At 46.4% G+C, this 27,199-nt stretch overlaps 1 protein-coding gene across 1 annotated transcript in view; it reads left to right on the top strand.

The window, feature by feature from the left end:
- The window catches only part of LOC122803898 (protein SIX6OS1-like), a 2,044,062-nt gene that overhangs the window by 849,313 nt on the left and 1,167,550 nt on the right, over positions 1-27,199 (top strand). The window contains exons 5-6 of the mRNA XM_044073582.1: positions 17,634-17,719; positions 17,812-17,876. Coding sequence (XP_043929517.1) covers positions 17,634-17,719; positions 17,812-17,876 — 151 coding nt within the window. The remainder of the gene's footprint in view (positions 1-17,633; positions 17,720-17,811; positions 17,877-27,199) is intronic.

Below are 27,199 nucleotides of genomic sequence, written 5' to 3'. Positions count from 1 at the left end.
GGGCACGTGGCCCACGGACCAAATGCATCTTTACATCAATCAAAAAGAGATGCTAGCTGTACAGAATGCCCTGACAGCTTTCAAGGATCTACTACATCCAGGACAACTACTACTAAAAACGGACAATACTACAGTTATATGGTACATAAACAAGCAAGGGGGCACACATTCCTACCCCCTCTGCAGGCAAGCCATGACTTTGTGGAACGCAGCACTGACCTATCAAGTACATCTGCAGGCACAATTCCTGCCAGGAAAGAAAAATACTCTGGCAGACGAACTAAGCAGAAACCTCATGGGCCCTCACGAGTGGAAACTAAATCCACAGGTCTGATAACAAGGAAATGGGGATGTCCAGACATAGATCTCTTTGCCTCCCCTCACAACTACCAACTACAGAGATTCTGCACAAGGACTTATCACTCACAAGCATGGAAAGTGGATGCTGTATCTTTCAGCTGGAAAACCCTGACAGTTTATGCATTTCCACTACTGTCTCTCCTTCCCACGGTGCTCCTAAAAGTCAGATAAGAGAAGCCAATAATGATTCCGATTGCCCCAGACTGGCCACGCCAGCACTGGTACCCAATCATAAAGAGCTTCTCTCAAGGCCCAGCCTGGACTTTACCTCTAATTCCTCATCTTCTGACTCAACAAAACAATCAGATCCTGCACAGCCAACTCAGAACCTTAAATCTGGCTGCATGGTGGATAATATAGCCACTCAGAACACACCTCTCTCTAAAGCTGTTATGGATGTCATTTTGGAAGCCAGGAGGCCCAGCACCAGGAAATCTTATGCAGAAAAATAGAAGCGGTTCTGTGCTTGGAACCAGGCACAAGGACTTGAACCACTTGTTCCAAATATTCCTCAGATTTTACAGTACCTAACTGAGATGCTGGGCAAAGGCCTATCCTTCTCATCAATTAAGAACCATGCCTCTGCCATTTCAGCTCATTACAATACGGAACCTCCTATTTTCTCTCATCCTCTGCTAAAACAGTACCTCAGAGGGGCAAAAAACATAAGACCCCCAAGGAGAGCACCCCGATACCTACATGGGACCTCAACTTTGTCTTAGAAAAGCTCACACTACCTCCTTTTGAGCCAGCCAATACAGCTGACATAAAATTCTTATCATGGAAAACTGCTCTGCTCCTAGCAATAACTTCAGCAAGAAGAGTCTCAGAGTTACAAGCATTAATGGCAGTGGAACCTTTTATCATTTTTCATCTGGACAGGGTTTCTCTAAGGACAAACCCAACATTTATGCCAAAGGTAGTATCCATTGTGGCTCTTAACCAAACCATTCATTTGCCAACATTTTATCCAAATCCTCAGAATAAAGGGGAGAGACTTCTGCATTCTTTGGACATACACAGGCAGCTACGCTTCTACTTGGGCAAAACAAAAGCTTTCAGACAAACTGAGCAACTGTTTGTAGCATATGTTGCAGGATCACAAGGAAAGGCTATGACAAAACAGACTATTTCAAAATGGATAGGACACTGTATTAATTTCTGCTATGCACAGCATGGCACGTCAGTGCCTAAGAATATTAGGCCACATTCTACCAGGGAAGCATCCACTTCAGCAGCCTTTCTCAGAGGAGTACCAACCAAGGAAATTTTGGAGGCTGCAACTTGGAGTTCAGAGCACACTTTTTCCAAGCATTATCACTTACCTCTTTACTCTAAATCCTGAGCAGGCTTTGCTTCTGCAGTTCTGCAGGGCCTCATAGCCACTCCTAATCCTATTTAGACCCAGCCGCCCTACCTCAGCTTTGGGATTCAACCCAAGTGTAATGACTGCAACAGTGAAACACGATGAACATAGTACAGTTGTGTACCTACCATAAATGTAGATGTTCGAGTGTATTCACTGTTGCAGTCCAGGTTACCCATCCTCCATCCCCCTTTCTTTGCTGGGACTTATCTATACTGCTCTATCCTATACAACCTATGTGGTGCATTTGCTTGTAGATGAAGAAATTGTGTTTATTTTACTGTATGTTTTTTATAAGCAATATGTATTGCCTACCTTCTTGGGGGCACCTGACATCTGGGGCAAGAAAAACTGAAGAAAATGGTGTCGGCTGCATCTTATATACCCCTGGCACACTGACGTCAGGGAAGAGGCGACAGCAACCGACGCCGGACCAGGACTTTGGAATTCAGGCCGAATGAGGGTAGCCTGCCAGCAGGATAACCCAAGTGTAATGACTGCAACAGTGAATACACTCAAACATCTACATTTATGGTAGGTACACAACTGTACTTTGTTGAACCCTTGGAGCCCATACCCGCACCGGTGTTATCGGCTCCATCTACTCGGTTGTCCTTGGCGCCGACCAAGGACTCTAGGAGCCGACGGTATGCCGTCGGGTCCGGGGAGATAGTCGAACCGATTTGTTGGTGCCAACTCTTCCTCTTGGGGCTTCGGCTCGGATGAGCTCGGCTCCTACCTTGGGCTCGGAGCCCAGGGTTTCGGTGTGGGAGGATCGGACGGTACTCTCGGATACGTCCACACCTTCTCATCATAGCCGTGGTGCCTTCGATGCTATGAGGAGAGTTTTGTCTCCAAAGACAACGTCAGCATCGGTTCAGCTTTTCCTCTCCCCTCAAGCTCCTTTGTCTGCTTCTTCATCTACCGGTCCCTCTAAGCGTAGAGACCCCGAGCCTCAAGTACTCCCACAGGGCGTCCCCTACTCTTCTGAGACCTCCCCAGATCCCCCCACTGAGGAGGTGCCCAGGAAGAGATTGTGCAAGAGGAGGCACTTAGACTCTCCACAGGAGTCCTTGACATCTGACACGGACTTGGATGAGTCAGAAGGGTCCCCTCGATTCCCCTCTGAGGATATCTTCTTTGCAGAGATACTAGAGATCCTTAGTCAGAGGGGCGATTGGCAGTCCAAGACCCCTACTGAGGATGAGTCCGTGCTTTTGAAGGCTTTTGGGTCTCAACCTTCCACTTCTTGGGTGTCTCCACCTTACAACGAGCTCATGGAACTGATTTCTCGTAAGGCGTGGGAGTCACCGGAGGCCATGGAACCTGTTCCTCATAAACCCAATAAAATTATGTCTGCCCCACTGGACAAGCCATTTTTGACAAAGGGAGTGCCTGTTGATGCCATGGTGGTAGCTGCAGCCACCAAAAAGGAAGTATCTGAGACATCCACCTCTATCCATCCCCCTAACAGAGATTCTAGGGTCATGGATAGATATGGAAAGCGCATGTTTAGTTCAGCGACTTTTCTCTGCGATCACTGAACTACTTAAGCCACTTTACGAGACTACAGAGAGATCTCCTGAAAGAGCTAGGAGATACTCTCCAGGGTACAGTAGCTGCAGGGGTGGCCGACAAAGTCAGCGCCCAGCTCGCTACCCTAAACTCAGTGGTAAACTCGTCCATGCGTCTCATATCCTATGCAGCTGATGGTTCGAGTAGAGCCGCTAGTTTGGGCATTGCTCTTTGAAGACAAGCTTGGATGCGTCTCTGTTCCTTTGCGGAACCCTTTAAGTATTCCTTTATTAATACCCCATTCATTGGCTCATCACTGTTTGGGCCCAAAGTAAAGGAAACTTTAACCAGGTGTGAGCAGGAAGGCAAGACCTTATCTGCCATTGGAGTCTGTTTTTTGACCCCTACTCAGCCCTACCCCAAGGGCCCTAAGGGAGGGAAAATGTGGTTCAGAAAAGCACAGGCAGCCTTTCATGACACACGTGGAGAAACCCCCTCTACAGGCAGAGAAGATGCCGCCCCCACGGCAGAGGGGGTCTACAGCATCAGGGTGACAGGGGTCATTTCTCCGGTCAGCCCTACCAGCGCCCCTGAAAGGGGGCCCTACTGTTCAGCTCTAGAGGCAGTCGGGGGTTGCTTGTCTTTGTACCCAGAAGCCTGGCTAAACATAACATCAGATACTTGAGTACAGAGCATAATTTCCAGAGGATATTTCATTCCGTTCTCTTCCCCTCCCACTCCTGTAAACAGAATCCCAGATGTTCCACCCAATCTCAGGGAACACGCAATTGTAGAGGTCCACAGATTGCTAGAAAAGAGAGTCCTCCAACCAGTCCCAGCAGACCAAGTTGGATTCGGAACTTACTCAAGATTCTTTTTGGTACCGAAGAAAACAGGGGACTGGAGACCTATCTTGGACCACGGCAAACTCAACCAATTCGTAATGAAAGAGAAGTTCCGAATGGTCACGCTTCAGTCCATTCTTCCCTTCCTAGGGAAAGGCGATTGGATGTGCTCCATAGATCTCAAATACGCGTACTATCACATAAAGATGAACAGACGCTCCAGGGATCACCTGCGTTTCTGGCTGGGAGCCAATCATTACCAGTTTCGAGCCCTGCCCTTTGGTCTCACTACAGCCCCCAGAGTGTTAACCAAATGCATGGCAGTGGTCCCGGCTCACCTGAGGCGTCTAGGATTCCAGGTGTTTCCATACCTAGATGATTGGCTCCTCACCGCTACCACCAGGCATCAATTGACTCAGGCAACACAATATACTCTGACACTCTGCCATCAATTAGGCATTACAATCAACTTTGAAAGTCTGCCTTATCGCCATCGCAGCATACCATTTTTATAGGAGCAGAGTTAGGTACCTCAACCACTACTCTACGTCTTCCAATCGAAAGAGTCTCACTTCTTCGACAACACGTCAACTCACTGGTGTCAAAGTACAAAGCTACAGCAGCAGAGGTCTTGAAGGTGCTAGGTTTGATGGCGGCAGCAATCCTGGCTGTACCACTCGCAAGGATGCATATGCGAATCCTTCAATGACTCCTCTTCGCTCAGTGGTCTTACCAAAAGGTACCGACACACCACATGATTCTCATCACAGATTCTTGCAAGAGAGACCTTCGGTGGTGGTTGACGTCTCTTCATGTCACAATCGGAAGACCCTTTGTTCTCCCTCTCAGTAGCCACTGTGACCACGGACACTTCCCTAATAGGGTGGGGGGGGGCATTTTCAGGGAAAGACTGCCCAAGGCACATGGACGGATCAAGAGTCACATCTGCATATCAATGTTCTGGAGTTGAGAGCGGTACTTCTGGCGTTGCAGTACTTTCAGGACTCTCTTCCTGTAGGGACAATTGCAATTAAGACGGACAACATGTCAGTGGTCTGGTACTTGAACAATCAAGGCGGAACCAAGTCTTACCCACTTTGTCGAGAAGCCCACAGGGTATGGCAATGGGCTGTATTGTCCCACCGTTTTCTGATAGCAACACACATCCCGGGGAATGCTGAGCAGGGCAATACTGTTGCCTCACGAGTGGTCTGTCAACCGAGTTGCGGATTTGATTTTCCGCAAATGGGGCCAGCCTTGCTGTGACCTCTTTGCCAGTCACATCAATACCAAATGCAGAAGCTACTTTACCCTAATACCACCTCCAGGGCATTCCCCGAGAGATGCACTCGTACACGATTGGCCTCCACGTCTCCTATATGCATTCCCTCCTATTCCATTGATACCCAAGGTTTTACAGAAAACAAAATCGCTGGGAAGGACAGTTATCCTCATAGCCCCCTACTGGCCTTGACAGATTTGGTTCCCATTCCTTCACCATTATCTGCTGGAGGATCCATGGATCCTGGACCCAGTTCCGGACCTTCTGACACACCCATCAGGATTTCACTGCAGTCCCTAAAGCTGACTGCTTGTCTAATCCACTTCCCTAAATGCCAGGCTTCATTCACTCTCAGATGATACAAGACAAATCCTTTTGTCTTCTCACAAGCCATCCACCAGGAAATTATACCGCTGTAAGTGGAACAGGTTCTCAATTTGGGCAAATATACAGAAAATCGACCCTTTCCGAGCTCCTCTATCATCCATTTTAGAAGTTTTGACAAAGATTTTTAAGGAAGGAGCAGCAGCTGCCGCAGGTCGAGTCCAGTTAGCAGCCATATCAAATTTCCACCTTGGATTCGATGGGTTGAACGTTATGGGCCATAAGTCATTTAAGGCTTTTCGTAAAGGTGTTTTTCACATGAGACCTCCTGTCAAAATCCCTTATTCTCCCTGGAATTTGAATTTTATGCTCTCAAATAACCCCCCCCCCCCCTTCGAACCAGCATCTTCTTGTGATCTCAAATATCTGTCCTAGAAGACTATATTTCTAGTAGCCATTACTTCTGCCCACAGAGTGTCAGAACTTCAAGCATTATTTATCAGACCTCCTTACATGATTTTACATGCTGATAGAGTATCTCTCAGAACAAACCCCTCCTTTTTGCCTAAAGTCTGTTCTGAATCCAATATCAATCAGGTCATTGAGTTGCCAGTCTTTTTTCCCAACCACTCTAACAAGTTGGAATACATGCTGCATAAACTTGATTTACACAGACAGCTCAGATTTTATCTTGATAAAACTAAGGATATTAGAAAATCAGATCAACTTTTCGTATCCTTTTCAGAGGACAGAAAAGGTAATCCAGTGGCTAAAACAACCCTATCTAAATGGTTATCAGATTGTATATCTTTTGTTTATGCGAATGCAAACATGCCATTGACACACAGACCTAAGGCTCATTCTACCAGAGCCGTTTCTACGTCTTCTGCTTTTTAAGCTAAATTGCCCCTTGACAATATTTGTGCTGCAGCCACTTGGTCTAAGCCTCATACCTTTATCACGCATTACAAAGTAGATAAGGCTTCCAGGGACAGGTCTTCCTTTGGTTCCACGGTACTGAAAAATGTACTTCCATGAGCCACCCAAGATTGAGGGTGCTAGGGACGCTACCCATTAGTGAGAATAAACGGCGAGATTTAACAACTTCACATAAACAAGTTATGTACTCACCATAATGTTCCATGTGGGTTGTTTATCTCGCCTTTATTCTCATGTCCCTCCCTCCTTCCCCCTCCTGGCTGACAGTTGACTTAGAGGCTAGTACCATCCTGGTTATTCAATACTTCTTCCCCTTTGGGAAGTGCTTCCTTGTTAAAAAAAAAAAAGGTATATATACTCGCAGCAAGCAAGATCTGAGGTAATTCCAGCAGTGCATTGTGGGATAAGGGGCTTGGTCTTGAGCTACTGGCAAACCTGGAGCTTTGTTATAGGCCGTGTCGGAGCCGAGGATTGGCTCCGAACCCATCAGTGAGAATAAAGGCGAGATAAACAACTCACATGGAACGTTATGGTGAGTACATAACTTCTTTATATATGACAAAACCAGAAAAGGACATTACAGTGTTGTGGAACATTTTGAGACAGTTTCAGATCTTTTCGGGATACAAAATTAATGAAGCCAAAACAAAGACAATAGCAGTAAATTGTGTACCAACACATGGATTGGTTCAGCAATATCCATATTTATGGAGACTTGATAAAATTAAGTATTTAAGAGTATAGATTAAAAATGATTCTGGTATGGCAGCTAAGGATATGTGGGAAGAGAATAAACAAAAGATAATACAAAAACTGAGAACTTGGAAACTGTGTTATGTGGATATGGATAGGATAGCAAGATGCAAGCATTTAAAATGTTTTTAGTCCCTTTAGTCTTATATACAGGTCAGGCATATTTTTATCAACCAGAACAGAAGCTGTGGATTGCAATTAATAAGGAGCTGAAGGATTTAATCTTAGAGCGGAAGATGACAAGAGTCAAGTGGGATAAACTGATTCTTCCAATAGAACAAGGCAGATTGGGATTACCTGATTTGAAGGGGTATTTCAGAACTACACATTTAAGGCTCCTATACATAGCACAAGCAGAAACTTATAATTCAAAGAGATGATGATGAAATGGGGAAGCTCAAGAAACAATGACTGACTGGGAGTTTTGATGCAGATCTTTAAGGAAAATAAAAGTAATCATACAGAATATTATATTCAAAAGGTAGCAGAAAGTATTCTAAGAACTAAGCCAACACAGGAATGGAGAAAGGAGATTCTACCAATAGGGATGACTGCAAATAGGGATACAGACAATAGGCAAGAGGAGGGTAGAATTTATTGGAGATTACTGGTAAAGGAACTAAGGTATCCGGAGCAAATAACTAGAGAGGGAAAGGTAATAGATTGGGAAGACTCCAAGAATGTATTTGGACTGAAGGTTAGAGATTGCCTTCCCTATCAAGGATTGATATAAGAGTATAGGCAAAGGGAAAAAAAAATAGGGGGTCCTAAATGAAAGACCAGCACTTGTACAGTTTTTAGTAGAATCTAGAACAGAAGCTGCCATTAAAAAGGGAATAATTAGTAGGGCATATAAAATATTGCATGATAACTAAAAGAATCCAACAGAGGAGGTTAGAAAGGATTGGGAAGAAAGACTGGATAAGCAATTTACAAAGAAACAATGGGGGATATATGTATGTCTCCCAAATATACAATAAAATCTAGAAGATTTAGGATTATTGTTTGGAGATATCTACAGGGATATTTTTATACCCCAAGTAGATTCCAGAGAATTTTTCCTGAAGTAGATAGCAAATGTTAAAAGGTGTGATGGGGAAGAAAGAGGTAATTGGGAACATATTTTCTGGGAGTATAATGAGTTGGTAGACTTTAAAGATTCTCTGCAGACTACTCTGTCAGAGATACCGGGAGAGCAAATTGGTGTAACTTGGGAAATGATTTTTCTGAGCTGTGATAGAGAATCAGAATTGCCTAGACATAGTAAGGCCTTTGTGAGTCTAATTATGGTGGCTGGCAAAAAAAGCAATTACTAGAAAATAGAAACAAAGTCTAAGCCAACTGTACTAGAAGTAGTGACTATAGTAAGAGAGACAAAACAAATGGAATTGGGTTCTTTAAAAAAGGGTAGGAGTAAATTACATAGGGAAAATGGTAATTGTAGGAAGACTACATATGGGGAAGGAATCAGGTTTAAAAGAAGGCAGGGCTTGAATTAGCTATGTAATGTCTGACTGGCAATGATTGGGTAGATGATTATAACTAACGTATAATGTTTGCAACTAGGATTATGTCAGTATGGGTTTTGATGTAAAATGCTTGCAGCTGGGATTATGTCAATATGGTTTGATCTGAAGTAGTTACTTCATTTGATCTGCAACCTGTGGGTGTCGGATCCGACCTCGGATCCGATCCGGCAGCTTTCCAAGCTCCTAGATCCGAGCTCCTAGCTCCTCCCCCTACCCATAATCCCTTACTACTGACCACATTACCTCAGATCGTTTTTTGCCGCGGCTGAAGAAGCTTCCCTGTGAATAGCTCCTGGCTGGGTGAGATCTTGCTGGTTTTTCAAAACACTTTTCGACAATTTTAAAGTTGTGTGTGTGCTAGCCCCCTTTTTTCTTCTACTTGTGCTAGTTTTGATTTCTTTTTTTATTAGTTTAATCACTAGTTTACCTTCACCACCCCCTCCCCCTCCTAGTGTTTGGGTGTGTGTGTGAATGATGTCTGAAGGGCCTAAGGCCATTTTTTCTAAATGTACTGAGTGTGGCCACAAGCTTTGCCCAGCTGATGGCCACACTCAGTGCATTTTGTGCCTGGGGGCAGCTCATTTGTCAGAGGCCTGCCAGATCTGCGCGGCCTTCAACCCTCGGGCACTTCGGGATAGGAAGAACAAGCTGATCCTGGCGGGAAAGCTCCCCCAGGAGTCGGCTTCTTCTTCCTCTCCCGTTCGGGCTCCAGCTGCTTCGGCAGCTTCAGCACCGTCTGTCCCCTTAGCTCTACCCGGGACTCAACCTCCCTCTTCGGGTTTGAGCTCTGGGGAAACTAGTGTCTCTTCACTGCCAGAGAAGAGGCACAAGGATAAAGAAGGACATAGGTCCCACAAAAGGCGGGCTGAACTTCATCCTTCGGCTCCGCCAATGAAAATACTTAAGTCTCCCTCGAGGGTCTCCGGATCCCCCTCCTCTCGGCACCGTTCGCCATGTTTCGCCGGAGCCCGAGGAGGAGGATAGGTCTCCCTCGAGATCTTCGAGGCGGCCCTCCCGGCCCGCTTCGACTACGTCATCCAGTTCTACCCGTAGCATCTCCGAAGCGGACATGGATCGGATGATGCGTCGGTTCTTGCAGACCCAAATGCAGATGGGGATGCTCTTGCCTCCCCCCCCCCTCTGGGGGGGAGTGCGGCCCCCATATTTGCCCCGATCACTCCCTCTCCGACTCGTTTTCGGGTCTCGGAGTCATCGGATCCAGGCCCATTCGGACCCGGGGAATTGTCGGCGTTGATAGCGGTGGTTTTTTCGACGCCAACTATACCTTCAAGCTTGTCGGATCCGAGCTCTCGGGGCCGAGGGCTGAGCGTCGGATCCAAGGGAGTTGCTGTGTCTTCGGCGCTGTTGGTGTCGGAGCACACCTCTGCCTCGGCGCCGGCTGCATCGGCTCCGACCCCGATCCCTTCCTCGGAGTCGAGGAGATTACTCTCAGAGGCTGGCGAGAGTGGCTCTCCTTCGGCTTTTGAGGTAGTGGAGAGGGTGCTGTCGAGGTCCTCCAGATCCCCGACCCGGGCTTCGGATCCACCCGCACCCCCACTGTATGAGGGTCTGTCTTCCATCATCCGTCCATCGGGACAGCCTGCCCAAGCCCTCCAGCTAGTTCCCGCGGGGGAACAACAACCTGTGGACGAGCCCTCTTCGGACAGCCCCACCGAGGAGGTCCCTCGGAAACAACGGTGCAAAAGGAGGCACCTGGACTCCCCCGAGTCCGTTACCACAGACACAGACTTGGATGATACGGAGGGTTCCCCAAGATCACCCCCTGAAGATGTCTCCTTTGGAGACATCATGGAAATGTTGCGTACCAGAGGGGGGTGGTCTGCCCAAAAGCCCTCCCTTGACGAGTCCGTGTTCCTGGAAGCCTTTGAAGCAGGCCCATCTACCTCCTGGGTGTCCCCTCCGGCCGACCCCCTGGTGGACTTAATTACCACCAGGGCGTGGAAGGAGCCCGACACCGTGGAGCCAATCCCTAGGCGCCCCAATAAAGTCCTCAGTCCCCCCACAGATAGACCGTCCTGGGCCAAAGGAGCCCCTGTTGATGCCATGTTGGTAGCGGCGGCCACCAAGAAAGAACTCGCGCAGGAGAGTTCTTCTGTTCACACGCCGGATAAGGAATCTCGGGCGCTTGACCGGATTGGGAAGCGGATGTTTGATTCAGCGACCTTTTCCATAAGGGCGCTGAACTACATGGCACATACCATTAGGCTACAGCGAGACTTGATTAAGGAATACGCTGCAGCCCCCCTGGAGTCCATGTCGGTCCCGGACAAGAAGGTCTTTGAGACTCGAATGGCCACTCTAAAATCCATCTCCAATACATCTATGCGGCTTCTCTCCCACGCAACGGAGGGAGCCGCTAGAGCTAGCAGAGCCGGGGTCGTCTTCCGACGTCTCTCATGGCTCCGTCTTTGTGACTTCGCGGATCCCTTCAAGGCGTCCTTCGCGAACACCCCTTTTGACGGTTCTGCCTTGTTTGGCAAAACTGTTCGCGACACGCTGGTCCAAAGCGAAAAGGACGGGAAGATGCTGTCTGCCGTCGGAGTCCGCTTCTCTAATCCCCAAAGATCCTTCTCCAGGAATCAGAGGGGACAAAAGAAGCTGTGGTTCCGTAGGTCTCAGCAATCCCATCCTGCTGCGGACCACTCATCTAGAGGCAGAGGAGGACAAGGTAGACGCCGGCCCAGAGGCAGAGGGGGGCTGCGTAACTTCGGGTCTAGAGAACCTTTCTCAGACAGACCCGCGCAACAGCCCTGAGGGCTTGCCCGACTGTCCCTCTCTGGAGGCAGTTGGGGGGCGGTTGTTGGAGCACCTGTCAAACTGGGAGTCCCTTACAACGGATCGATGGGTGCTCCGGATCATATCCAAAGGTTACTCCATTCCATTCATAAACTTTCCCCTCAAACCCAGACGTCTCCCTGATGTCCCACCCGATCAGAGGGAGGCAGCGGCCTTGGAGATTTCAAAGCTGCTAAGAAAAAGAGCCATCCAGCCCGTCCCCACAGATCAGTCCGGATTGGGTTATTACTCCAGGTTCTTTTTGGTGCCAAAGAAAACGGGGGACCTCAGACCCATCTTAGACCTTTCCGCTCTAAACCTGTTCATACCCAAGGAGAAGTTCCGGATGGTCACTCTACAATCAATTCTCCCCCTTCTGCGGGAGAACGACTGGATGTGCTCGTTAGACCTCAAGGATGCGTATTACCACATCTTGATGGACAGACAATCCAGGAGGTTTCTCCGCTTCCGGCTCGGAGCCAGTCATTTTCAATTCAGGGTTCTTCCATTCGGCCTCACCTCAGCCCCCAGAGTGTTCACCAAGGTCATGGCAGTGGTTGCAGCCCACCTGAGACTTCAGGGCATTCAGGTCTTCCCCTACCTAGACGACTGGCTCCTCACCATGACCAACAGGCATCAGCTCTGTGTGGCGAGAGATTATGCTCTGTCTCTGGCCCACAGCCTAGGCATCTCAGTGAACGAGCAGAAATCCTGCCTGTGCCCCACTCAAGCCCTAGAATTCATAGGGGCCAGATTAGATACATGAACCTCCCGAGTTGTTCTAACGTCAATCAGGCTGAACAGCTTGTCGTATCAGGTGTTAGCCCTTCTTCGGAGCCCTGCTCCTCCGGCGGAATTAGTCCTGAGGGCACTGGGGTCTATGTCAGCATCGATCGCTCTCTCTCTCTTCATGCCCGTCTGCGAATGCGCATATTACAATGGACCCTTCAAGTCCAATGGTCCCTGTCGATTCACCTGTTAAACACGCCAGTCCCCCTGAGCAGGGTGTGCAGGGACTCCCTTCTGTGGTGGTTACATGCACAGGAACTCAGAGAAGGGAGGCCCTTTGTGATTCCCCCGGTCGAAGCCACTCTGACCACGGACGCTTCTCGCCTCGGGTGGGGGGGGCATTGTTCAGGCAGATCCGTTCAAGGCACGTGGACTTCCCTAGAGACCGCATTGCATATCAATGTCCTAGAGATGAGGGCGGTGCTTCTGGCATTGCAAGCTCTCCACAACCTTCTTCCCCTGGGGACTATTGCAATTCAGATGGACAACATGTCAGTGGTCTGGTATATAAGCAAACAAGGAGGGACCAGATCTTATCCCCTGTGTCGAGAAGCCATGAGAGTGTAGGAATGGGCGATTTCCACCAACCGCTTTCTGATAGCAACGCACATTCCAGGACGATCCAACATTTTAGCGGAGAAGCTAAGCCGGGTGCTCCACACTCCATACGAGTGGTCTCTGAATCCGTCTGTTGCGAAGCGGATCTTCCACAAATGGGGTCAGCCTCGCTGCGATCTTTTTGCTTCTCCTTTAAACACAAAATGCAGCGAGTACTTCGCGATACTTCCCCCCAGAGGGGAGACTCCCAGAGATGCTCTAGTCCATGCTTGGCCCCCCGGACTCCTTTATGCTTATCCCCCCCTCCCACTCATGATGAAATTCATCCAGAAAGCCTGTCGGTTGGGGAGCAGAGTTATCCTCATAGCCCCATTCTGGCCTCGACAGATATGGTTCCCCTTTCTGCGGTCTCACAGTATGGCTCCGCCATGGATTCTGGATCCCAGTCCAGACCTGATCTCGCATCCAGCGGTATGCCCTACCCCAAACCTGGTCAATCTCAAACTTGCTGCTTGGTTGATCCAGTTCCATTAATGGCTAGGACTCCCGGTATCTCATCTCCCGTTAAGGCCATTTTGGTGGCGGCTCATAAACCGTCTACCAGAAAACTTTACAACAGTAAATGGAAATGTTTCTCCATCTGGGCCAAGGACAAGGACTTGGACCCATTTACTGTCCCTGTTCCGACTATTCTGGACTTCCTTTCCCTGCTTTTTAGGCAGGGAGAAAGTGCCTCCACGGCTAAGGTGCAGCTGGCGGCCATCTCCCATTTTCATGTGGGCGATGGCATAGGCTCCTTAGCGTCTACAAAGTTGTGCAAAACCTTCTTAAGAGGCATTTTTCTTCTGAAACCACCTGTTAAGACTGTGGTTCCCCCGTGGGACCTCACTCTGGTCTTGCAAGCCTTGACGAGACCACCTTTTGAACCTGCGACTTCCGTTTCGTTGAAGTTCTTATCTTGGAAAAAGGCTTTCTTGGTGGCTATTACTTCAGCCAAGAGGGTTTCAGAATTGCAAGCTCTGTGTATCAAACCTCCATACCTTATCTTTCACAAAGATAGAGTGTCCCTCAGGACTAATCCGTCTTTCTTGCCTAAGGTGGCTACAGAATCAAATATCAATCAGTCAATAAATCTTCTTGTATTTTTCCCAAATGTTCACAATAAAGGTGAATACACATTGCACAAATTGGATGTGCACAGACAGCTGCATTTTTACTTGCACAGGACTAGAGAGTTTCGCAAGTCGGACCAGTTGTTTGTCTCTTATGCAAAGTCAGCCATGGGCAAGGCAATTACCAAAGTGACTGTAGCAAATTGGATCTGTCAATGCATTATGCTAGCATACACTTCGTCAGGCAATCCAGCTCCGGTTGGCATCCGTGCTCATTCCACAAGATCTGTAGCTACCTCAACAGCTTTTTGGTCTAGGGTTCCAGTAGATGATATATGTTCAGCAGCTACCTGGTCCTCATCTCATACGTTCATTTCTCATTACAAGCTGGATATGATTTCCAGGAGTAGGGCTTCTTTTGGCTCCGCTGTGCTTCGGAATATTCTTCCGTAAGGACCACCCAGGTTCTTGTAGGTTAGCTGGGGACTCTGTCCCACAGGTTGCAGATCAAATGAAGTAACTACTTCAGATAAAGAAGTTATGTACTCACCATAATGTTCCATCTGAGTAGATCCTTCATTTGTCTGCAACCGACCCCCCCTGCCATCCCCCGAACCTGTCGGGAATATTTCTGATCATTCGAAGTTGGTTTCTGTCTTCAGTTAGTGAGGCAAAAAAAATGATCTGAGGTAATGTGGTCAGTAGTAAGGGATTATGGGTAGGGGGGAGGAGCTAGGAGCTCGGATCTAGGAGCTTGGAAAGCTGCCAGATTGGATCCGAGGTCGGATCCGACACCCACAGGTTGCAGACAAATGAAGTATCTACTCAGATGGAACGTTATGGTGAGTACATAACTTCTTTTTTTCATTTATATAAATGTACGATTGCCTATATTATAAGTAATAATTTAATAAGATGTTTCTTGTTTAAAAAACAACTAGTTGCACACAAGGCAACTAGTTTGCAGTGACAGGTACTGCCCCCAGAGTTGCAAACCAGATGCTCCTGACATTATTTTATATTCTCACTCCAATCTTCTAATGAATAAAAAAGGGAATGTTGCCACGGATATGAACTTTCCCAGTATCTCCTTTACCAGCTTGGTGGATATGGGTATCCTGAGGCAATGTTGAAATTGCCTCATATTTACTGACAACTCATTCATTCTCAAACAAACTGGTATGGTATGTGAGAAATGTGTTTACACAGTGTCACTGGAGGCAAAACTCTCACATAAAACCACTCCTGATTTTAGTCAGGTTGTCAGTAGTACACACTCTGCACCCATCACATACAGTTCAAAGCAGACACATAGATCCACATATGCTGAGGCACAAACCCCAAAGATGTCCCAGATGAAGTACATATAACAAATGCCCTCAGCAGCCCCATATGCACTCATTCAAAACAACACCTGCATCAACACATACAGCCACATCTCACGGGGCCTGTACTTCTAAGCCCTTAAGGCAAGTCACCACACAATCCAGCATTCCGGTCATTGGAGACTCCATTGTGAGACACACTGATATCTGTCTTACCAAGCTGAGTAAGGAGAATGTCATGGTCAGTTGCTTATCAGGAGCCTGGATCCACCATGTAATGCTCCCACTCAGGTCATTGGACCACAAGTACCAGCATGACTCTGTCATACCCAGTATGGATGTAAATTACCTGAGACATACTGCTCTAGACTATATGAAGATAGACATCATGAAGCTGTCCGAACTTGTGTCACAGGCTGGTATGAGCCTAGCACTGAGTAGCATGCTACCTTCTCCAAGAATGATGCCACAGTACGAACAGAAGATGACTGACTTTAATAATTAGCTTAGTTTCTGGTGTCATACTAGAGGGTGCAATATTTGTCAGCATGGAAGGAGAAGGTCAACAGACCATGCTACTTTGCCAGGGATAGTCTACACATCTTCCCTCAAGACTTTTGAATATTCTGTAAAACATTGTCCTCTCCCATAGTGCTTTTTTTAGGCAATGCCTAAGTGAAAATACTTCCAAGATGTTGTGTCTTTCGGCTTTTCCCAGTTAGGGGTCACCACAGCGGAACTCCCGTCCGCTAATGATTGGCGGTAGATTTTTTTTACGTGCCGAGTTGCCAGCCCTGACACACAACCTTCAACGAAGGTACGCCCATTCATGCATGTCTCCATGCAGAAGACGCTCTAGCTGAGAATCGAACCGGGCAGCGTCTTACTGTGAGGCGACAATGCTACCGCAGCACCACCACTACAGTGAAAATAGCAAATCAAAACCAAGAAAATCTAAAGGTGTTTCTGCTCAATGCTAGAAACTCCACTCCCTACAGGCTCTCCTAATCCATGCATCACATTCCCAGAGGCAGTCACCCACATTCACTCTCCCACACAAAAGCAGGCATTCCTGTACAGACACATAAACACACCCCCACACACACATCCTGCTCAACAACTTACACATACATACTCAGGCTCAAACAGACACATTCATACATACCACACACACACACACACACACACACACACACACACACACACACACACACACACATCCATACTTTCAATCGCGTACCTTACCTCCCTGCTGTGATCACCCAGGCAGACACATACAGAGACAGACAAACACACACACACACACATTTTTTGCCCATGTAGATCCCTACAGACATGCACACACACACATACACACACACTGCCCCCCACACACACATTGTAGTCTATGTAGATCATTGCAGGCATTCACTCACACTGAGACACACACACACACACACACACACACACCATTACCTTTCTGCTGAGCTTCCCTAAGCTTACCTGCAATGTTGTCTCTGCCACTGACTTGACCACAGGATTTTGGTAAATAATTATCATGGCCGACCTTTCTGTGTTATGTTTTTGGTTGTGGTTCACTTTCTGCAGGCAAGTGACTTTGTAAAATCACTGCAGTGGGCCTGTTTCTGAATTGGAATGGGTTATCACAAAGAGTTGGCCGCTCATGTTAAGGCTTATGCAGTAAAATCTTTCGAATCCCAGAGTGTGTAGCAGGTTCTCAGAAAGCAGTTGTACATCTTTGTCTTTAATTCTATAATTCTACTGACTGATACTTTTCATTTTTGTCACCACATTTTAACTGTTTTTTTTGACTGCTTGATTTTGTCTTCCACACTGCTGACTTGTTAAAAAAATCGTAAAAAAGAAATGCTTAGTGTTTTATTTTTTAAACATCTTTATCACCTTTTGAAAATGTCATGTTTAATATTCCAGTCTTCTGTTTATAGTAGTAAAACAATGCAAGCAGTGTCAATACTGAGTCATCGATGGTTTAAATTTGCTTATATTAAACAGGCTAGTTTCTACATGAGGTTTAGTAAATGCATTTCACAAAATTATTGAAGTACATTTGATAATGAACCTTCAGTTTACAGAATTTTTAATAAGCAAAATATGCATCTTACTTTATGTTTTTTTTCAGAAGAAAATTGATTCTACAGAGAACAACAATTTACAGTATTTTCAGACTCCGGTAATGGCAGTTGTACGGGAAGAAAACCAGTTACGGTAATATAGAAGGTTTGAAAGTAAAACAACCTTTGTAAAACCTGCATTTTAAAATTGTTCATACACTGATAATACTGTTTCTATTATTGCAGACAGATTCCTTCTCAGAGGCAAACAAATCCTCAACAGTGGTTCAATAACACACCCACAGCATCAGGTATTCTGTAAGCTATAATTCGTATGTGCTTGTGAGAGCAGTTAAGAATAACACATAAAATAATTTATACTGTTATCAGATAAATAAAACAACATGCATTTAATTGTTCAAAAAATTAAAATAAAATAATTTACACTGAGAGATTGTTGCTCCAGTTAAATGAGTGCAAGCAGTCTCCATTAAAAGTGATCAAGGAACTTTTATAATTTAATGCTGTTAATAATATTTAACAGACATTACTCTTGCACACTAACATCATTTCTAGGGGTAAGATGATATGGTAGATAGTCTTCAGTTTGGTTATCTCCTGTCTGTCTTGATTCTACCTATAACTCAAATCTTTGTATTTGGCATCCTGTTTTGTTCATATAAAGTGTTTTGCACCATTTTTGCACTAAAAAGTGTGTTCTTAGAGCAAGCTATCCCATTTGTACTGTATTCACTATTTTATTTTCTCTCACTTTGGAGTGCTGTATTGTAGATAGGAAGTGTTTACAACTGTATTGCAGTTAGGACTGAAACAAATAGTCCCATAATTGCCAACAGTGTAAAATGGAGTTGGTTTATACGTATACAGGTGATGAAGAATGTAAGTGATGTATTAAGTTATGCAGTCACAGGCACACATGGAAAAGTATTTCATTCATTAAAAAACACTACCTTCAAGAGTAAATAAAAATAGGTGGTCAATGTGCCCAAACTCACACTGGTAAACTCAAAAGACAGGCACAGCAGATCAGCAAGAGATGTTTAAACATCTCTTGCTGATCTGCTGTGCCTGTTTTTTGAATTTACCTTCAGGAGTAGATTGGACTGTCTTCTAATTTTGCCACTGGTTGTAACAAAGTGAAGTTGTTTGGAAGGGTATTAAGAAGGAGAAGATTACCACTGCTCTCTTTTTTTTTGTAGAGCATTCCTGATATGGGTAACAATATCCACAAAACAATGACAACTGCTTTGATGTTTTAGGAGAAAAATATTTCCACCTTTACTTTAAATATTGCAGAAAACTGTAATACTGTATTGTCAAGCACTTTTATGTGATATAAAATAACAGGTACAAATTCTTTGCACAGCTACATGTGAGAGTGTTCAATCTCGCCGTTTGTTCTTACACATGGGTTCGGAGCCGATCCTCGGCTTCGTGTCGGCCGCTTGCAAGCTCTGCATCGAGAAGAAGCTCGAGATCACCTAATACCCACAATCCCCCTCTGCCTTTACCTCAGATCTAGTTTGCCGCTGCAGCGTTCGCATCACTGGGTCGAGCTCGAGCACCTAAGATAAGATTAAGAATTTTTTTCTTGTATTTTTTCTTGGTACTTTTATCATATAAAGTTATTTAGTGATATTTTGTGTGTGTGTGGTAAGGTTGAGGGATACTCAGTACCGTTAAGTTGTTAAAACTTATTTAGAGTTCTCTTCGGGGCCTACCACCCCTTCTTGGATTTGACAACCGGATTGACTAACATTACTGGATTTGACAATTTCACCGGACTTGACTATTTTACTGGATTTGACTTTTCTCTTTTTTATAGTGACATGTCTGAAAAGGCTAAATCGGGGTTTAAGCGTTGCCAATGTGGGCAAAAAATGTCAGTAACTGACAATCATAGTTCCTGCGTCTACTGTCTTGGCCCTCTCCATCTGCAAGAAGACTGCTCTATTTGTCATTCTTTCAGTGGGAGGGTCATGACAGATAGGCGCAGGAAACTAATGGATAGAGGTTTGTTAAAACCTTCCTTTCAAGAGGCTCTGGATGCTTCTGACCAGGCATCCAAATCCTCGAAGGAATCGAAGACGTCGGAGCCCAAGTCATCGGCTCCGAGCTCTTCAGCTAAAGTTAGATCACCGGTTCCACAGACTTCGGGGCCGAGTGTTCAACTGTTGTCAGTTTCCGAGCCTCGAGTCTTGGAACCGGTGATGGAGCTCCCTCCCCCGACACTGTTGAGGTCGGCTCCGTCTTCGGTTCCTTCGACCCGTTCTTCCAAGCCCCTCTCCGACACCGATGTGGGCCGTGTGGTGCAGAAATTATTGGAGCATACGGCCCTATCCAAACTTATCTCGGTTTCCACCCAATTGGTGTCGAAACTTGAAGGCCTTCCATTATCTCCATCCCTTCCTCCTCCGAGACCTGTCCAGTCTTTGGAGCCGGAAGAGGTTGATCTACTGATTGTGGAGCCCTCGGTGCCAGAACCGTCCTTTTCTCGGTCGGCTCCGTTCACCTCGACTCCGTCGGATCCGGTACCGGAGTCTCGGAGCTGAAGATCCATCCTTGGTTCCGGGGCCGAGAGTCGAAGCGATGTTTCGGTTCCGACTCTTCCTCTCGGGGCCTCGGCTCGGATCGATTCGGCTCCGTCCTCGGGGTCGATGCCTTCAGTGCCTGTTTCGGGGATTCTTCCCATTTCTTCAGAACCGGGAGATTCCTCGACTCGGGACCCGGGGGCCTTCGATCTCATGAGGAAGGTGTTGTCTACCCAGACAACCACATCAGTAGAAGCAGCCTCTCCTCCCCATAAAGGACCGTTATCTTCCTCTGCACCAATGGCCACATCCAAGCGTCGAGCACCGGTGTCTCAGCCACCCCTGGAGGGTGCCCCCTCTTCCTCGGAGGCTTCTTCGGATGCTCCCCCCGAAGAAGTCCCTAGGAAAAGATTGTGTAAGAGGAGACACTTAGATTCTCCACAAGAATCTTTGACATCCGATACTGACTTGGATGAGTCAGAAGGGTCCCCAAAGTCACCTTCAGAAGATGTCTCCTTTTCTGACATCTTGGAGATCCTAAAGCAGAGAGGTGATTGGCAGTCCCTTCCCCCTTCTGAGGATAAGTCAGTCTTGCTGAAGGCATTCGGTGCTCGCCCTTCCTCCTCCTGGGTCACTCCGCCCTTCGATGAGTTAATGAAGTTGATTGCTCAAGGCGTGGGAGACACCTGACACGGTGGAACCAGTCCCTAGGAAGCCTAATAAGTACATCACTGCACCCCAAGACAAGGCTTACCTCACAAAGGGAGTTCCAGTGGACGCCATGGTGGTGGCAGCGGCCACGAAAAAGGAGATGTCGGAATCTTCCTCATCTGTCCATCCGCCTAACAAAGATTCCAGGACTATGGACAGATACGGGAAGCGCATTTTTAGTTCAGCGGCTTTTTCTATGCGATCCCTGAACTATTTGACCCATTTTATACGTTTACATATAAATCTAATCAAAGAGCTGGGAGATACCCTCCAGGGTACTACAGATGCTGCTGTCTCAGAGAAAGTTACAGCACATCTCAATACCCTTACATCCATTGTTAACTCATCCATGAGGCTGATATCATACGCAGTCAAGGATCGAGTAGGGCAGCAGCTTCAGCGATTGCTCTTCGCAGGCAATCCTGGATGCGCTTATGTTCATTTGGAAGCCTTCAAGTCTTCCTTTACTAACGCCCCATTTGATGGTGCCACTCTCTTTGGCCCCAAAGTAAAGGAGACCCTTACCCGGTGTGAACAGGAGGGAAAGACTCTGTCTGCTTTCGGAGTCCGTTTTCCACCCTTCCAGACCGTACCCCAAAGGGCAACGTGGTGGGAAAATGTGGTTTCAAAACCCCAAGGATCTTTCCCAGGCACACAGGGTGATGCCCCTCTAGAGGCAGAGGAGGGGCAGAGGTGGAAGACGCCGCCTGGCGGCAGAGGGGTCCGCAAAACCAAGGTGATAGGGATACACCCCCTGGAAAACCTTTCCAGCACTCCTGAGAGGAGGACCGACTGTCCTGCTCTGGAGGCAGTCGGGGTCGCTTAGCTTTATACCCTCAGCCCTGGCAAAACATTACTCCAGACAACTGGGTAAAAAGCGTTGTTACCAGAGGTTACAGAATGCCATTCCTATCCACCCCCATTCCAAAGAAAACTCCCAGATGTACCGCCCCATCTGCGAGACCCAGCAGCTATAGAAATTTCAAAGCTGCTAGAAAAAGAGTCATCCAACCAGTCCCAGCGGACCAAATAGGATTCGAACTTACTCAAGGTTCTTTTAGTTCCAAAGAAGACAGGGGACTGGAGGCCGATTCTGGACCTAAGCAACCTCAACACCTTTGTCAAGAAAGAAAAGTTCGAATGGTCACGCTTCAATCGATCCTTCCATTCTTACAGAAGGACGACTGGATGTGCTCAATAGATCTGAAGGACGCATACTACCACATCAAAATGGCCAGGGCGTCCAGGGATCATTTGCGCTTCCGGCTGGGAGCCAGTCACTATCAGTTTCGAGCCCTGCCCTTTGGTCTGACCTCAGCCCCCAGGGTTTTCACCAAATGCATGGCAGTGGTAGCGTCTCATCTGAGACGCCTAGGATTCCAGGTGTTTCCGTATCTGGACGACTGGCTCCTTTCTGCCACCACCCGGCGTCAACTGATACAGGCCAGGGATTACACTCTTCAGCTTTGTGTTCTCCTCGGAATTTCCGTAAATTTCGAAAAATCTTTACTGCAGCCATCACAGCATGTCTTATTCATAGGAGCGGAATTAGATACGCATCATTTAATTCTAAGGCTCCCTCCAGAAAGGATAGTCTCACTTCAAAGCCACATTTCTCTCCTTCTGTCATCCAAAAAATCCCCAGCAAAGCTGGTTCTGAAGGTCTTGGGTCTCATGGCAGCTTCTCTCATTGCGATACCATTGGGAAGACTGCACATGAGAGTTCTACAATGGCTACTGTTTGCACAATGGTCGTTCCAACAGCTACCTCTGACACACGAAATTCTGATTACAAACACATGCAAATCACACCTAACCTGGTGGCTTCAGACTTGCAACCTTTCCAGCGGAAGACCATTTGTGCTACCCACGCCGACAGCGACGATAACCACGGACGCTTCCCTGATAGGGTGGGGGGGCATCTTTCAGGGACAGACAGTCCAAGGCGAATGGACCAATTTGGAGTACAATCTGCACATCAATGTTCTGGAGTTGAGGGCAGTGTTTTTAGCATTGCAACACTTTGCTCCCCTTCTTCCTCTAGGGACTATTGCAGTTCAGACAGACAACATGTCTGTAGTCTGGTACATAAACAAGCAAGGGGGAACCAGGTCTTATCAACTATGCAGAGAGGCCATGAGAATTTGGCAATGGGCGGAGTCCACGGGTCGCTTTCTGATCGCAACGCACATCCTGGGGTCATCCAACGTCATAGCCGACAGGCTGAGCAGAGCAATCCTGTTGCCTCACGAGTGGTCCCTCAAACAGTCAATTGCGAAGGATTTTTCGCAAGTGGGGCCAGACTTCCTGCGATCTTTTGCCTCCAATGAACGCCAAATGCAGGAGCTACTTTGCCCTATTACCCCTCCAGGAAGTCCCCAGGGACGCTGGTGCACGATTGGCCCCCAGGTCTCCTGTACGCTTTTCCTCCCTTTCCCTGATTGCAAAGTTTCTGCAGAAAGCCAACAACCTTCAAAGGACGATAATCCTCATTGCCCCATTCTGGCCTCGTCAAATTTGGTTCCCTTTCTATTGCAACACCGCATTCGGGGACCTTGGATTCTGGACCCAGAGCCAGATCTACTGACTCACTCGTCAGGAGTTCCTCACCCATCTCTCGAATCACTCCATCTAGCAGCTTGGCTGCTCCTCCTTTCTAGCCAGGTCTGACTCTCTTACACCGGCAGTTCAGAATATATTAGTGGCTTCTCATAAAGCTTCCACTACAAAGACCTACACCAGTAAATGGAAGCGTTTCGTCTTCTGGGCGAATTCACATCATTTGGACCCTGTTATAGCTCCGTTAAACAAGATCTTGGAGTTTTTGACAGAATTGTTCCATGAAGGAGCTTCTCCTGCCACTTTAAGAGTGCAATTGGCTGCCATTTCCAACTTTCATGTGGAAGAATGTGGTGCTCCTGTTATGGCTCACAGACTTTGTAAGGCTTTTTTAAACGGATCTTTTCATATTAGACCACCAGTTAGAACTCCTACATCACCTTGGAATCTGAACCTCTTACTTTCTAAATTGATGTTGCCCCCTTTTGAGCCAGCCTCAGTTTGCCCATTGAAGTTTTTATCGTGGAAGACTCTCTTCTTGGTAGCCATTACATCCGCTAGGCGAGTGTCTGAGCTTCAGGCTCTTTCTATTAAACACCCTTATTTGATTTTCCACTCTGACAGAGTATCTCTTCGCACTAATCCATCCTTTCTCCCCAAAGTTTGCTCTACCAATAACATTAATCAGTCCATTGAATTACCCACCTTTTTCAAAAATCACACTAATAAGTTAGAGTATATGTTGCACAAATTGGATGTCCATAGACAACTCAGGTTTTATTTGGATAGAACAAAGGATCACAGGAAATCTGATCAACTATTTGTAGCTTTTGCTGACAGCAGGAAAGGTGTAGCGGTTACTAAACAAACTCTTTCCAAATGGCTAACTGATTGTATCATATACGTTTATGAGTCTTCTAATCAAACCTTATCTGTCAAACCTAAAGGACATTCTACAAGATCAGTGTCTACATCCTTGGCTCACGCAGCTCGCCTACCATTAGACACGATTTGTGCAGCTGCTACTTGGGCTAAACCGCATACATTTATCTCTCATTACAAAGTGGACAGGGTTTCTAGGGATAGGGCAACCTTTGGTTCCACTGTGCTCAAGAACGTTCTCCCATGAGTTCCTCAGGAACATGGAGCTAGGGACGCTACCCATGTGTAAGAACAAACGGCGAGATTGAACACTCTCACATATAGAAGTTATGTCCTTACCATAACGTTCCATGTGGAGTGTTCATCTCGCCTTTGTTCATTCCCACCCTCCCACCCTCAGGAAGAACGTTCAATTTGGTGCCTGGTCTGGAGTATTCTCCTTCTGCATTTGCAGTAGTTGTATTTGTATGATACACTTGTGTATATGTGTATGTATATATATATATATATATATATATATATATATATATATATATAGATATATATATATAGATGATTTCTTGATTGTGTAAATTTTGGTATGAGTGTGCTCTCTCTGGCTGCTGGTTTGCTTGCAAACTAGATCTGAGGTAAAGGCAGAGGGGGATTGTGGGTATTAGGTGATCTCGAGCTTCTTCTCGATGCAGAGCTTGCAAGCGGCCAACACGGAGCCGAGGATCGGCTCCGAACCCATGTGTAAGAACAAAGGCGAGATGAACACTCCACATGGAACGTTATGGTAAGGACATAACTTCTATTTTTGGAGTTTTTTGTAAGTTAGGCAAACATATATTGGTGTTCATTTGCTCAACAACATGGTGTCAAATCTGTATTATTTGTTGAGGCACAAGATGTTGTTCACAGGTGGCAAAGGGGCAAAATGGTGGGCCCTAGGCCGAGGCATTCTTATGTAGCTGGTGCTTTATGTCATGGCATGCATTGGTCAGGTGCACATACATCCTTCACTATATGATCTTGGTAAAAAATGCTATATTCCATTTGCTGAATTAAAATATAATCAAGGACCCATCAAGGAGATACATACTGAATATCAACTGATGTACTGAGAATGTGGCTGTTATACAGTCCTTAAATGGGTCATCTACAATAAGTGAATTACTTGAGTGTATCGTTCTATCTCTCCTCCTCTTTAATGCATTCTCAGTGTCAGTTCAGTAGAGTTAAGAGCCTTGCATGCCCCCAGCAGAGCTACCATTTTTGCTTGGAGCAAAATCACAACATTAAAAACTATCATCTCTTAAGCTCCAGAATTAAAGTCTTCATCTCTGTGTAGTACCTAGTAGCAATTGAGGAGTCCCCATATACAGATTAGTCAGATGGCCTATCTTGCAGTCTCATAAAGTAGCATAGGAAGCAAGAGATTTAAACGCCACAACTATGTTCAGGTCTACCTATGCTTCAAACTTGTCTGTGGCTGTGGTTGGCTCTGATTCTTCACAAATGATATTGGATCAGTCCTCTACCAGAAGGATATTGTATCACTTGTCATTCGTGGCCAGCTACATGGTTCATCAGAAAAGCAGCCCCAGGCAACCCAACCCCATGGCGGAGAGGAATAAAGCCATGAGTGCATCTTTGGTGACTCACATCTGATTAGCTGCACATGTGTTTGAGAGACTGAATAAGAGAAGATGGATTTTCACTTGCCCATAATGAGGGAGAGAGATCAGATCACTGATGGAAGAGACTGGGCAAGCACACGCTGCTGGATGTGTATGGGGTCATGTATGTCTCTCCCCGACCCAAGAAGTCATTGTAAGTTAGTGAGCATCCAGCAGGAGGGAACAGTAAACCACTCCACAGGACCTGCAGGCCTACTCCATTATCATTTAGCTGAGGAATGGATGAGCTGACATGGCTTTCCACACAGGAATGAATAGGCCATAGGGCTCTCAAATTGCCCAGGGATGCCTAGCTTCTGCCCCGTGGAACAAACGAGACAGTTGAATGCAGGTAGGGGAACCACATAGCCAGGGTCTTGAAGGGAGACAGTAAAAAAGAAAGAAAGAAAGGCAACCCCCAGCACCCACCCTTGGAAGTGCTGGAACTGACACCTGAGCTGCGATCGTCCGCTTACCTTGTACAGGTGCAACTTTACACATCACAAGTATAAAAGAATCAGATATTCAAAATCATGGGGTGTGTTTTTTGGTATGAAGTCAGTTCTTGAGTTTCGGGTACCTTTGCCTTACTCTGAGTAGTAGGTCATTCACCAGTGAGGATTAAGGTGGCCCTTCCAAGCCCTGCCATGCCTCGTCCCAGGGTATTTTCCTTCTCCCTTTCCCATGCTGAACTTTGCAACCTGTAAAGTGTGTGATGGGAGGTGACTGAGTAAGTGGCAGAGAACAATATAAATAAGGTTAGTTTAATACCAGCACCAAGCCCATTGAGAGTCTGTTGTGCTGCTGTGCACACTCACTCCTTTAACTTGTTCCACATCATGTTCAATGTTGCTTAACCATGCTCCCTGTGCTGCTCCTTTTTACTTTCTGAGACCATCACAAGACCCATGATTAAGGTAGTAACAATGTAGTAATTTTCTTTCTCCATGTGACTCTTTGGCTGCTGCTGAACTGAATGATGCAAAGACTTTGCTGCATGAACCAGATAAGGATAATGAGATTAATCCCTTGCCTGCACCCTTCCTGAAAATATTTCCTTTAAAGAAACCCTGAGACTCATGAAATCCACACTAAAGTTGTCTTTTTTTCCCCTTTTATCCACCCCTGAAACCTTTTATCAGGGATGCAAGTTTTATTTGGAGAGAGTCAGATTAAGGTCCTTCAACAATGAAGCGAGTCTTGGGACCAGGTATCCTGAAATGGATTCCTTTTCATCTTTCTGATTATGATGTTTAATGACTGTGTCAA

The sequence above is a fragment of the Protopterus annectens genome, chromosome 6.part0 (assembly GCF_019279795.1).
Source record: "Protopterus annectens isolate FY-2018-M chromosome 6.part0, PAN1.0, whole genome shotgun sequence".
NCBI lineage: Eukaryota > Metazoa > Chordata > Ceratodontiformes > Protopteridae > Protopterus > Protopterus annectens.
This window is presented reverse-complemented; position numbering and strand designations above follow the sequence as displayed.